Source organism: Anas acuta, chromosome 8 (genome assembly GCF_963932015.1).
Source record: "Anas acuta chromosome 8, bAnaAcu1.1, whole genome shotgun sequence".
Lineage (NCBI taxonomy): Eukaryota > Metazoa > Chordata > Aves > Anseriformes > Anatidae > Anas > Anas acuta.
This window is the reverse complement of record NC_088986.1, coordinates 6,414,645-6,428,246: the sequence shown is the minus strand read 5'-3', so window position 1 is coordinate 6,428,246 and position 13,602 is coordinate 6,414,645. Positions and strand designations below refer to the sequence as shown.

The 13,602-nt window shown below is 34.9% G+C and overlaps 1 protein-coding gene across 5 annotated transcripts in view; it reads right to left on the bottom strand.

Annotated features, from left to right (window-relative positions):
- The window catches only part of TUT4 (terminal uridylyl transferase 4), a 44,973-nt gene that overhangs the window by 21,150 nt on the left and 10,221 nt on the right, over positions 1-13,602 (bottom strand). For 4 of the 5 annotated variants that reach the window (XM_068691317.1, XM_068691316.1, XM_068691318.1 and 1 more), the window contains exons 3-9: positions 12,728-12,891; positions 9,307-9,423; positions 6,879-7,056; positions 3,677-3,765; positions 2,621-2,672; positions 1,930-1,999; positions 689-815 (exon numbers count right to left, since the gene is read on the bottom strand). In XM_068691317.1, the coding sequence (XP_068547418.1) occupies positions 689-815; positions 1,930-1,999; positions 2,621-2,672; positions 3,677-3,765; positions 6,879-7,056; positions 9,307-9,423; positions 12,728-12,891 (797 nt within the window). The remainder of the gene's footprint in view (positions 1-688; positions 816-1,929; positions 2,000-2,620; positions 2,673-3,676; positions 3,766-6,878; positions 7,057-9,306; positions 9,424-12,727; positions 12,892-13,602) is intronic. The other variant, XM_068691315.1, reaches the window with a different exon arrangement.

The window sequence follows — 13,602 nt, the reverse complement described above, 5'->3', positions numbered from 1 at the left end:
TGGAGATTCTATGCATCTGGTTGTAATTTGATATCGATCTTTCCCATGGGAACTCATGAAACATGTAATATATGTATCAGATGTCAAATAGTTTTTCTTCGTAGTTCCTATTGCTGTTTCTTTAAATATTATAAAGCAGATAGTTTGGTTAAAACACCTTACTAAATCATACAGAATTAATAGCATTAAAAAAGTAGTTTTTTGATAAAGCAAAGACGTTTTAAGTACGGCCTGACAGCAATTTCATTATTCCATTTCATGGCAGTTAAACGCTGGCTGTGAACACTAATTTGATTCTTCTGGTCTCCACTGACATCTGTAAGAAATACAGCAGGATATGGCAACAGCCTCTTTTTGAGCAAATGTACCTTCTTTCAATGCTACCTCAACAGCAGGGCGTTTGCAAGACCTGTTTGTTCTGCTGAGCTGGTTTTTAAGGAAAATTAACCATTTTTAAGAAACCAGAACACTAGCTTGCCAACAGAATAGTGGGAGCTCCAGAAACATATATAATTTCACCAACAAAATCTTCAGTTATATTCTGGCCTGTTGAGGTAACAGAGGTGAACTAATGGTATTAAGTTCTGTTCTACAAATACATCTGTGGTATATTATACATCACACTGTACACAGTACTTAAAAATAGGAAATAAACATATTTAAATATCCTCAATGTTTATAAACTTACTCTAGCCCAGTAGCGGAAAGCCAAAACCAAGGGGATGAGGACAGGCTCCAGTTTACCAAGTGCAGCCAGAAGGTCAGTTGTAAGGCAAGCCACATCATTTCTAGCACTTACTTTACACGTCAAACCACTGTAATTGCAAATGCAAGACAGAAAAAAAACAAAAAATAGTTAACTCCTTGAGTACCCAAACATTTTCTTGGGGGGGGGGGGGGGGGGGGGGCATAGGGGCATTTCCACCATACTAAAAACATTCATTAAGGTGTCTCCCTATGAAAGATCCCAATCTTTTAAACAAAAGCTATGGAATATACTAATTTTCTTTACTATTAACTTATCAGTTGAATCTGGAACTTACAGAAATTCATTAAATGTAAAAATAAAAAATGTCATTACAGTACAACTAAAAATACAGAAGAATTTGCTCTGTGTTTAAGTTCTGCCATTACTTAATTGTGCAATCTTACACAACTCGCAAACTCCATGTACATCGTCCACGCACTAAATAAACATATAAAACCAGGTCAACTTCATGTAAGAGTTGTTAAGTCCACAGAAAAGTTTATCTAAACACTTTTTGTTTTGATTCTCAAAATAATTATTTCAATTCTCTTAATACTTAAAATGCATTTGTATAATCTACAAATGCAGAAAAAGATACGCCCATCCTTGTTGCATTTAATTCCCCAGAACTTCAATCATACACTTCTAGTCAGTCAAAACCATGTGAACATCATTCAACAACTACATTTCATTTTGTAGGTTGCTACTGCTTAGGAATTTCCAACACTGACATATGACATGTCTTTACTGGCAATGTGAATCTTATAAAATCTTTTCAAACAATTGGATTAATCTAATGGCAGAAACTTTAAATATTAGTATTGAATTTAAATATTAAATTTAAAATATTAAGTGTATGTAAATAAACTTTAATATTAATGCTTAAATATTTAATTTAAATATTTAAAATAAACTGAGACCCATTCAGTCACATTTCCTTTAACTACAAGTAGAAATTTTATTTTCAGACTCCTACAACCAATGAGATCTATGTATCTTGTCTAGTCCAGGCACATGAACATAGCTAAGCTTCCTTTCTAGATTTTATTTTTGTTATCAGCAATTCCCTTTTGATGTGAAAGTCAGCTAACACTTATCGTCAAGAGTGCACACAAGCAGCCAATATGAACAAGCGTAGCAGAAAGCGGAATCTCATTAAAATCCTTTCCAATGACACGTACCTTTTAATATCTTTGCAAAAGACAACAGGAACTTTGGCATGAAAATCTGACTCCACATCTGAGTAGACAGCTAAGCAAGGAGAAAAAAAACATTAGACAACGAAGTTGTCCATAGTTTTCCCAGTTGTGTCTTCAAAATTTAACATTACATTTATAGCAAACATTTACAGAGAAATTCAAATTAAGTGCTGCATTTCTAACCACTAAGCATTATTTTCTGGTTACTTTCACTCCTTTCAAGTGGAGCTGATCTATTATACGTTGTCTAAAAGATCAAAAATGCAATGTTACTTGTGTCACCTGGCTCAAGATAAGCAGCTAGATAACTTCCTGACAGAACAAAAGTCCAGAAGTCTTGTAATAGTTCCCACTGATGTTTATATACAAGTGGAAAGTGGCTGCCAAGTTTACTGCTTGGAATTTCTCCTATAAAGTGAAGATGTTTGAGATACCAGGTCAAAAAGTATTGCTGCTAATTCTGACAGTCCAAAATGGCTGGACTACCTGGGTGGCCATCCTTCTGCTGCACTTAGACAAGCACTGATGGTCATAAAAATCACACTCAAAAACAAGTCAGATAACGTGGTTGAAAATATTTTTTAATAAAGTTTAATTTATAAGTTAAGTATAAAAACAATGAATAGCAATTGGAATTTTAATTAAATAGGAATAAGATACATCTAAGACTCACCACTGTTCTTCAAGATTTCAAGCACCTGTATCAGAACATCTGGTTGACTCATCTAAAATGACAAAATTAGAACAGTTTACATTATTCAGACTAACCTATTTTACACTTGATTTCAAACTATTTAAGTTGCACAGTGACAATGTTTTATATGCCATATAGTAACAAGGTTAAAATATGCCACTAGAAATGCACAATTACAAAAGTATTTGATGTCAGAACTTTCTTTCCCAATGGTTTTTAAAGGTTAACATTTTCAATGAGTTTGCTTTTCTTCCCAGAAATCAACTATAACTTTTGAAGTAGTGTTTCAGGGATATGCTGTAAATTGTTCAAAGAAAACTACAAATTAGCACCATTTCTAAGCTTCTGTGAAGTGACATGACGCGCTCCACAAACACTTGTTTGAAAAAGGCTTCATTTCATTTCCTAACTGCCGTATCATTGCAAAGTTTTGTGTGTAAATATGTATCCAGATCCAGAACACATACTGGCCAAGAGCAAGTTCATCAGCTGTGTCTCTAACAAATATCTTGCTCATATCACATACTAAACATGAACCAACAATTCCAACATTTAAAGGCAAGTTATATTGCCCTGCAGGATTTCTGTACCACAGTGAACTGTAACCTGGGATATGGTATCTACTTGTAATTGTCTAAAAACAAAGGAAAGTTGTCACTGTTAGATGAACCTCTGAAAAAAAAAGAAAGGGACAGGAGATTAAGACTTAGGAGATTCTGCTGTCTGAATCCTGAGTGCATAAAAGCACTCTTAGCTGGAGCCAACTATTTTCATACTGCCTCAATGCTTCTTCGACAAATTTTAAGAAAGGCTAGCAGAAAAATGTGCAAAACACAGAATTCAAGTTGTCTAGTAAGTAATGGAACACTTTATCACTTGATTCATAGCACACCTGACACCAAATCAAAGATTATACACTTAATGCTGTTCTAAAAGGAGTAGGTCCCAACAGAAGATTAAGGCAATGCAGAAGAAACAAACGTACTCAATTAAAAAAAAAAAAGTTTAAGTTAAAACAAGATAATATCTACTCACCTTAGGGGGGAACTTTATGTCAATGTTAACATCACTGGTTTTAAAAGCGAACCGAGTTAAACAGGAGCCATACATCCTCAGTGAACAGTCTGGAAGACAGAGAAACAATTATTTGTAATTAATAGCTAGAAAAAAAATTAGTTAATGGTGATACTCTAACTCCCAAGTATTACTCCCAGATTAATAAATACTGAACCACTTTCTCATTCCTGTGAAGTCTAGTTATTTCTATAGCACAGCATCACAGGAAAACTAGTAATTCAAACAGTAAAATTGCCAAATGTCTAAAATTTTTCAAGCTATTTTGAAATAATTTTGCAACGCAGACTGTAGATTTAGTTTTTAATGAAACTAACTATAGACTTACAGTAAGTGGCATCATCTCAGTGCAAGATTTTAATTACTTTTTTTGTTAATAATGTGATTTTACAGGAGCAGTTAGCCAGTTACAAAGTTTTTTGTTGCCTCATACACTTTTGTCAAATATTTTTATACAAACTACAAACTCTACCAATGACATTAGCAAGTTCCTATGCACAATTCACTATGAAACATGCATATAAAACATAACTTCAATATAATTCAACCCATTTAACAGTATTTTTGTAGTTAATACAGTTCCTTACCTGCAATGATACACAACAGACCTAGTCTAAACTAATTAGAAAGTAACCATTCAGTAATGATACGATGAAAAATGTCACTCCAGTCCATAAACAATAATTTATCCCACTTCATGAATCAATATACATAGACTAAAACTTTCCTATAATGTATACATATTAAGGCTCTGACATATTTATGCCATCTGAAAATTAAGACTATTCTCAACCCCTGCCAAATCACTTATCATTTGGGGCAGTGAGGAGGGATCACAGAACCCCTCACAGGGATTCTCACCACGGAATCGCTGAGGTCAAAAGGGACCTCTAAAGGCCCTCTAGTTCAGCCTCCTGCTCACACACAGTCACCCGGAGCAGGATGCTCAGGACTGTGTCTAGGTGGGTTTTAAATATCTCCAAAAAAGGAGACTTTATAACTTCTCTAAGCAACTTGTTCCAGTGTTCAAGCAGGCTCAGAGCAAAGCTGCTTTTTCTTGCATTTTTTCATATTGCCTTTATTTGTATTCTGATCAAATACCTTCCAGCAGAACCACCATAAAATAACTCATAAGAGAAAATAAACCTTACACATACACACCTTCAAAAAATCCTTTGTCTATTTCTCACTGTGTGGAAACTAGTTCTCTCAAAATGAATTTGCATACACTAAATATGTTAATAAACAACCCCCTGTAACTGCTTCCTGTAGATTTTCATAGTAGCAGTAATTTTTGCATAGTTCTATCACGACTTCAAGCATTAGAAAACCATGTCAGAACATCCCGTGTTTGCTACACCATATGTGAGTTGATTTTTTTTCCTAATTTACAACTTTTGAAAACACATTCACTAAAATACTATAGGCTTTGAAATGGGAAGTAAGTTGCCACTCACTGCTACAGACACACCACTCCACATCAGCTCATCACCCCAAACAATTCAGGCAGCTGAATGACACCAGTAATCTTCACAATTATTTACAAAAATAGTTACCATTTCCTTTGTCTTCTCTTATATTAAAATACTATCAGAGGAAAACTCAATAGCGTGTCAGAATAGAAGTCTGTACTAGGAGCCACATATGGCAATACCATTAAAAAAATAATACAGCTCCTAAAACTAAGGCTGATAATCCTACAGCAAAGAAAGTAAAAAATATCCTTCTTACTACAGTATTTTTACAAAGCAAAGTGGAAGAAGTAAGGTATTTCTAAAATAAATAGAAAGTCAGAAAATCAACCCAGTTTTAATACAGATTAAATAAAAAGTTTTTGTCAATGCCGTTATTACTTTGTTCCATTCAGATTCACTGAAAAGCAAACCATTGATCACATAATGTCAACATTACGGCAGGTGCAAAAATTAGCTCTCAAATTTCCAGTATCAATTGCACTACAGAAGATAATGGGAAATCAATGCAAACAGACAAGTCCCACAGTTTATTTTGTCTATATGTACATTTAGGTTACTTTATTTTCCAACAGTACTATTAATTAGGTTTGAATTAACATGTTCTACTACAGTACCACACTGCATATATGAAGGGGAAAAAAAATTAACTTATCCAGACAATTTTTAGGAACTTTATTGAGCCACTGAAGACATAAATGTGACTAAACATTATACTTACTCCGACTGTTTTTTAATTATTTTTTTTTTTTATCAACATAAAGCATTTGATCAAGAAGAGGGCAGATGAGGTATGATATTTATATATAGCTAAGTAAATGTAGTATTTTGACCTTTTTAAGAGACCTCTAGAATTCAAGGGACTTTTGGAAGCACCAGTTGACCTCTCAGTGCACCTCCTTCCATTTACTGCTCACTAGTTATAAATATACAGAAGAATAAATACTTGTTAAACAATAACCTTTGCTGATCTGAATGACTTGTTTTAATGAACAGTTATGGATTAGTACCTGTAGATATTTCAGATCACAATTAAATACTGAAAATGTCCTGTACGCTCACCAAAACCACTGAGGTCTATTTTTTATTTTTTTAAAGCATAGATTTGGGCGGGGGAGGAGGGGAAGAGTCTGAAAGATACCACAAATAACTTAGGGACTGGTAGGAAAAAAAGAGATATATTCTTTTCATTTGACTTCAGGCATCTTCTAATTTTTTCCCTCCTAACCCCCTGCATCATTCATGCTAGCATAATTAAGTGTACTTGAAAAACAAGTCACATTAAAGGCCACAGACAAGTATACCTAACTGCTAAGCTAGATACAGGTGGAAAGATTTGTAGCACTAGAGCCTGAGGAAGATCCTCAGTGGCTGAGGCTTTAAACATGACCTGGAAGGAAATATTTGGTGCTCTGGAAATTTCCAGTCTTCATCAAAAATCATGATGTTAAAGAGGATCAATAGCTTCAATAAACACATACCAGAAAGAAGCAAAGATAAGAACAATCATATTTTCCTCCTTCTGTAGATTTGTTAGCTTTTTTTAAAAAAATCAACTGCCAGTCAGTATTAAAATGCCTATATATATTAATATCATATGATATAAAGATACTTTAACCTCAAATGTATTAATTCACCATTAATAAAAAGAACAATTTTCACCTAGAGAAAATGGAGAATACTATGGATACCTGGTAAGGGCTGTTGAATAATTTTCTCCATCTCGTTTACAATTTCTTGACGAATTCTGAAGTCATCATCTGATATGCCTTGTTCATTTGCTGCCTCAATGAGTGTAAAACTCAGAGCAGCCAACTGTGCAGAAGAAGGGGGTGGGAGGGCACGCAGCTCATTTTCTTCTTGTTTTTCCTGAATAATTGTTGGATGATAAAAGTAAAAACTGATATTTTAAGAGAAAAGGTTATGTCGTAGTATTGCATGATATGTATCAATGTATGTATCTCATAGTACTGCATATGTAAGTAATGCATCGTTTGCTGTTTGTGTTCTTATTTACATGGGGTCCTGACCAAACATTTTCAAAGGTAGGAACTCTGCCCAGCCTAACTGGCACATGCAGTAGTGCGGCTCACAAATGACAGTAGATGCTCATTGTTTAAAAGAGAACATGTCTCACAGCTGGCAACTGGGGAAGAAATCTGGTGTGCTACATTCCTGAACCACATTTTCTGACAGTTCTGAAACAGAAATCATCCAAGGAAATAAAAAGCTCTAACTGTTCCTACATAATAAAAGTAACTGAGTTGAAAATGAGTTGAAAAAGATTTTCTAGAATTACACAGATTTTATGAGTGGATTGTATCTGAAGGAAAGGTATCAGTGGCAGAAAAGATATTCTTAGCTCCAAGAAGCTTTTAAGAAGTTGAATCTCCTCCCACTGATGCCTAAACAGCCAGTGCTAGAAAGTGCTGGGTTTAGTGCATCAGATTAAAATGAATTTTAATCCAACAGCAATTAATATGTCAGATGCATCAAGTCATTTAGGGACAAGTGAAACAATTTTTTTTCCACAAATTCATCAACTAAACAAAATCTGACTGACACCAGAAATAAATAATAACCAGAAAATATTTATGCACTAAGACAACACATCAGTCCGGTATGAAAATAATGTTTGATTAGTACTAGGTTTCATCTATCACCTCTTCTTTTCTCACTTGAAAATATAAGACAGAATATGCACATTTTTAAAAGTGAGTGGTTGAGTTTTTTGTTTTTATGTTTTTGTTTTTAATGTCACTGCTTTATGTCTTTTCTTGATCAAGGAACGAGAGCTGCTACAAAGCTTATCTGACAGTCCTATGTCTAATAATTTGAGCTGTAATTAGGTATATTTTATGTTGTTACATTTAGACAGTTACACACCACTTACCACTGCAATGTGGTGTACAACATAAAACTATTTGAAGGCAAGTGTTAAGAACTGAAACCACTCCCTGTTCTCTAGCATTTCCATTCAGTGGTAAAGAAACCTCTCAATTTTTGTTTCCATGCCCAGATGCAAAGCACGGTACAGAAGTGTTTCCATATCAAATGTGGGGATGGTCTGTTGCCATTATTGTTCAGTTGTTGGTCATTTATTTTTTCCTTGGTGCAAGTTAACAGCCAGAAAAAAGAAAAAAAAAATCCTTTTCAACTAGTAACTGAACATAAAAACAAAAGTGGTCCTTTACAAGATTCTTAGGATCTACAGCATTCACTTTTCCAGGTGATGACTTGCAAATTTAAGAGAAATAGAGCATTAATTAAAAACCAGTTTAGTAAGAAATGCATGGAAACAAGAATAATAGACTGAACTTTGGGAAACAGGTGTAGGAAGATTATTCAAGCGATCTGAAACACAGAACTACGTATTTGTGATTTTGCAGTTCTATCAACATTTACAAAAATGGGTTGGCATGAAAATCTGTGCACGTAACATTTCTTAAAACAACACGAACAGTAACAAGAGTATCTAATAAGGAAACCACTTGTCTTTTTTTTTTTTTTTTTTTACTGAAAACCTTAGAACTGTACAGATATTTTTCATATCAAACCCCTATGTAACCCCAGAGAGATGATGAGTGACATCTCAGGAAATGAATCCCTCTCTGCTTTAGCTCTTTCTTTCATCTAGACATACTATCCCCTCTGCTTTCCCATCCTAGAAAGGATATAGATAAAACCTAACAAGTCAGACAAAAGAGAAAAAAATAGAAAAACGCACACACATGAAAACACACAAAAAAAATCCCAACCCCAACTCCAGCCCCTGGAGGTCTTGCTACCAGTGGTATTACTTTTGAAAGAAACTGAAGAACTAAATACATTTCTCACCTAAGTTACCTTGCCTTCTCTTACTAAGTGTGATGAACTGCCCACTACTCAGAGACACTAATTCAGAAGTAATGGCCAAAAATGTTCTTTCCTCTCTGTCTGGACAGATATCAAGCCCTTCCTCTCAAACAGAAAAGGAGCAACAGAAATTTGTGGATCTCTGCTCAGCACACACAAACTTTCACCTAAATGAAGATGACCAAAGAGAATATACCACATAACAAAAAAAAATCTTTAAGAAAAACAGGAAAAATCATTCATAATTTTTATTTGTTAACTTACCATTATATTTTTCTTATGACGCTTTTCTTTAATATGCTTGTGAGCTCCCTGGATATTTTCAATGTGAACTAAGCAGAGCTTGCATAGATACTGACAGTTGGTGTATTCTGGGGAGCGCTGGGGAAAAATGGCCATAGATTAAAAGAAAATGTTTCTGCCAATCGTGTCTGAAAAACTCAACTGTTTGAATAACAAATTCTATTTAACAATTATGTAACATTTGTAATGTCAAGGTGCTTTGCAAACATTAACTAATCTTCAGAAAACACGGTGGAAATGGATTTTTACCCATATGACACGTGGGGAGTGTGAAGAAAGGAAATGAGATGAGTTGGACATTACACTTCTCAGTAGATTTTAGTGATGCAAGATTAAGACTGAAGAGTTTATGCCTCTTAAGGCTGAACTAGAGGCCAGTAAGCCATTCCCTTGTCAGCTCAAGCTTTTAATAACTATGGATTTATTAAATCTCAGCATCTATCCGCCTTTCTCTGATGAGAAAATGGGAAGTATTCATCACATTATCTACTATACATGTTATGACAGATGGTGTTGTTGTTTGGCTAGCATATTCAGAGTGCGCTGTGCAAGTACTGCATTTTTTTCTATTTAAAAGGGTTCAGCTGGCCAACAAGGCGAAAGATAGCCAGTTTCTGACTTACTGATGACTATACCCTGGGTAAGGTGGGATCCTCTGACAAGGGATAAGATTATTCCATTTTGAGTAACGATTTGTTATGCTCAGCATTTTGGATGGACAGGCTGGGAGAGACAGAGTACCCAAATGGGGAGCTGCAGCCTGACGAACTTGAGAGTCTGCAAGAAGGAGCTGAGCAGACAAGCCTTAAGAAACGATGGAAAAAAAAATAAATCTTCATATTCTTAGGGTTCAGGAGGGCACAATGTAGAGTTTTTCAACCAGGAAAACACAGAACTACAAGATCAAAAGGCAGAAAGGACAGTCTCTGCAAAGATGTGGTGCTGTTCTTGAAATTCTACTTTAATCTCTCTCATCCTGCAGTTATGGTTTCTTACTCTAATAAAGCACAGCTATAGGAAACCTTTTGATATGTTCACGTCAAAGACCAAGAGGGACAGTTCTTCCTCATGTCGTTCTTGAACGGGTCCCAAAGAAAAGCCTTCGTTTTCCTGCAGACTTGTTAGGGCTTTTCTAATAATTGCTATCAGCTACAATAGGAAGAGAGCAAAACACACCTACTTAGAATTTTCATCCTAATTCTAATATATCCATATTTACTAATTCTGAAAAGTATACCAAAAACACCAGCTGTTTAAACAGTGACATAACAATGAATGAACAGAGAACACGTATTTCTTATACTGAAGATCTAAACCACTGCTGAATTTGGGCAGGTTTTTCCATATAATGAATCTATCTTTTGCTTTTGGGGAAAAAAAAAAAAAAAAAAAAAGGAAAATGAAGTAGTAGTCTCCAACTACAGATCAATTTACAGTAATACTGTCATGACACTCATTGCTAAGTCTCTTCATCCTTATTTTAATGAGATTGTTACCTAATAAAATGAAATTAAATACCTATTTGGAACACAATCTACAGTTACATTTGGCTAGCTCAAGTATTCAATAGCCAATGACTGAAGCAGATCAAAAATAATACTTTAACACTCTTCTGAAACTATCAGCAGAAACAGTATTAAAAATGATTGGATATTTCTTTCCTACACTGATCTGTAGTATTAAGCCAACAGATATTATTGCCAGAAAGGTTGAATCACGTAATGCTTTTTTATTTTGCCTCTGTCATAAAGCCTATTTTCACTATCTAGTTATGCATAAGACCAATGAAAAAATGAGAAACAATAAAAAAAAAAACACATACAAATATTTCAGTAAATCAGATGCCTTAGAAGAAGCCAGGTCTGGTGAAGTTTGTGCTTGGCTCTTCACAGTGCTAATCCACCTCAGAGCCAGCTAGATTTTAATGGGAAGGTTCCAGATCACTAGAAAAGCAAAACTCGAGACTATCTTTAAAATGCTAGAAAGGATGAACCAGTGAATTAGAGGCCAGTCAGTATCAGTGTCCGGAAAAATACTGTAACAAATAAGTTATTAATAAGCATATAGGAAAAAAGTGGGTCATAGGTGCTATAAACAAACTGTACTAAACCTATTTCAGGGTTGCCTTTCTAAAAGAAAAACATAGAGCTTGAAGAAACAGCACATGTTGCATCTTGAATTTTACAGCGTTTTTGTCACTTGACAGTATTTATGGTCTCCTTTTAGTGATACTATCTAAATAAAGAACAATAAGGTGAGAATGAAGCTGCTCAGAAAACTGTCCTCAGAGCATGCATCCTTAGACTGGTTCACCACCAGTCTAAAAGTTTTCATCACCAAGCACCAAATAGTTTTCAACAGAGGTCCTTCTGGGGTGAGAATCTTTCACATTTTTGTTTAAGACTTACAAAATGAAATACAGCGTATGTTGACTACACTTGAGAAAAACACCATTGTGAGACTACAGACTTTTGTAAGACAATAATTCAGTGATCACAGCCAAAGAGAGAAATGGAGTAATTAACTTGCAATTAAATAGTATCAAAGTATTGTTCTTCCTTAGAAATGGTGAACTGCAAGAAATACAGTGCAGGGAACACCTGGTTGGACATTTCTTAAGAAAAGGATGTGGGGAGCTGGTCAATCTACAAGCCAGACCAGATGATTTTGGACCAGATGATCTTGAAGGTCTTTTCCAAGTTTAATGATTCTAAGTCAAAATCCTATTGGAAGACATGCTTGCAAGGAGAAATAATGTAATGATCTTCAAAAAGAAGATGTAAAGTAATGATCTTCAAACGTGTAGAAAATTGCTGAAGAAAGTTAGATCTTAGGACAGCATCCAAGGGATTAAAATGCTCCAAGAGACACTTAAGTTAGACATTAAGAAAAAACTTCTGAGTTACACCTATAATGACATCAAAATTTGTTTCCCTGGAGATTACTAAAACACCTTAGAAAAACATTTTTAAGGTTTTGTCTTAAATAGAGGTGATTTGTACTGGTAAAAGGCTAACATACTGAAGATAAAATGAAGTTCCTCTCAGTCCTATCACCCAAGTTTCCAGGTAAATGGACTTCCTAGAAAATCTTACATAAGTATAAAACTGAAAACCTTCAGGTCTGCAAACTTTTAAAAAATACTGTTCTATAAACACTCCATGTACCAAAAAAGGCACAGTAAATTTTCAGTCTGTATATTTTGTCACAATGAATGACTCAGTCAACTACTACGGTTAGTATCACTTAAGTGATTCACCATAAAGAAGAAAGAAACAGAGGCAACAGGCTACAGTGGAAATATCACCTAACCTGAAATATGGTGATGACAGTGAAAGAAGACATCCATTTTCTTTTTTAACTGATAAATAACTCAACCTACTTTTTCAAGTCGGGAGATATAATCTCTTTCCAGACGCTCTTCAGCTTGTTTCAATCCCAGTTGCTGTTCAGCTGTCAGATTAGATTCATCAATAACAGCAGTGTTTTCTAAATAATCAGCTTCCAAGGTATGTTCTTTAGTTGATTCAGAATTCTTTATTTTACCTAGAGAAAGAAACAGTCGTTTTCTTCAGAGGAAAGTAAAGGTTAGAGTACAGAAGCCAAAGCAGTTAAGAGCATCTCATTAAGAAGCCAGACACAAACTGGAGCGATATTCTAGGGTTGTTTTTTTTGTCCAAAGTCTGACCATCTGACCAAAATCACCTTAGACATTAGAATCTTTCCAGTATGTTAACCAGTATTTTGGAGAGACTTCAAAGACTACTGTACTACTAAGCACACTATCAAAAAGAGAAGAAAAAAAAAACAAACAAGGTGGATTTGTTCTGTATTTCAGTCCTAGCTTCATAATCTCTACAAAGTTCTTCAAGGCAAAAAAAGTTTTTTTGTTATTCAGAATAGGAAACACGAGATCCTAATGCTATACTTAACAGACATAAAAATACTAGGCTTTTTTTTTTTCCACCCAATACATTTTGCTATAGAAACAGTCATAAAATCACTTTAAAGACACTCATCCAAATGACCTTACAACGCCAGTTACCAGATATTTCAACCGCTCAGGTCAGAAGGCTGTTGGAGTTGCATCTGAACAGACCGTGACACCTTGCCACCAAGGGCTAGCAACCACGGAGTTCTGGAACGCTCCTACTCACAAACACACCAGTCAATTCCAAAAGTCCAGTTCCTCCAGATGCCTATGAGTTGTTCATTGCTCATTAAGCTCTACAAACATCTTCATCTTAAATTCTTCCA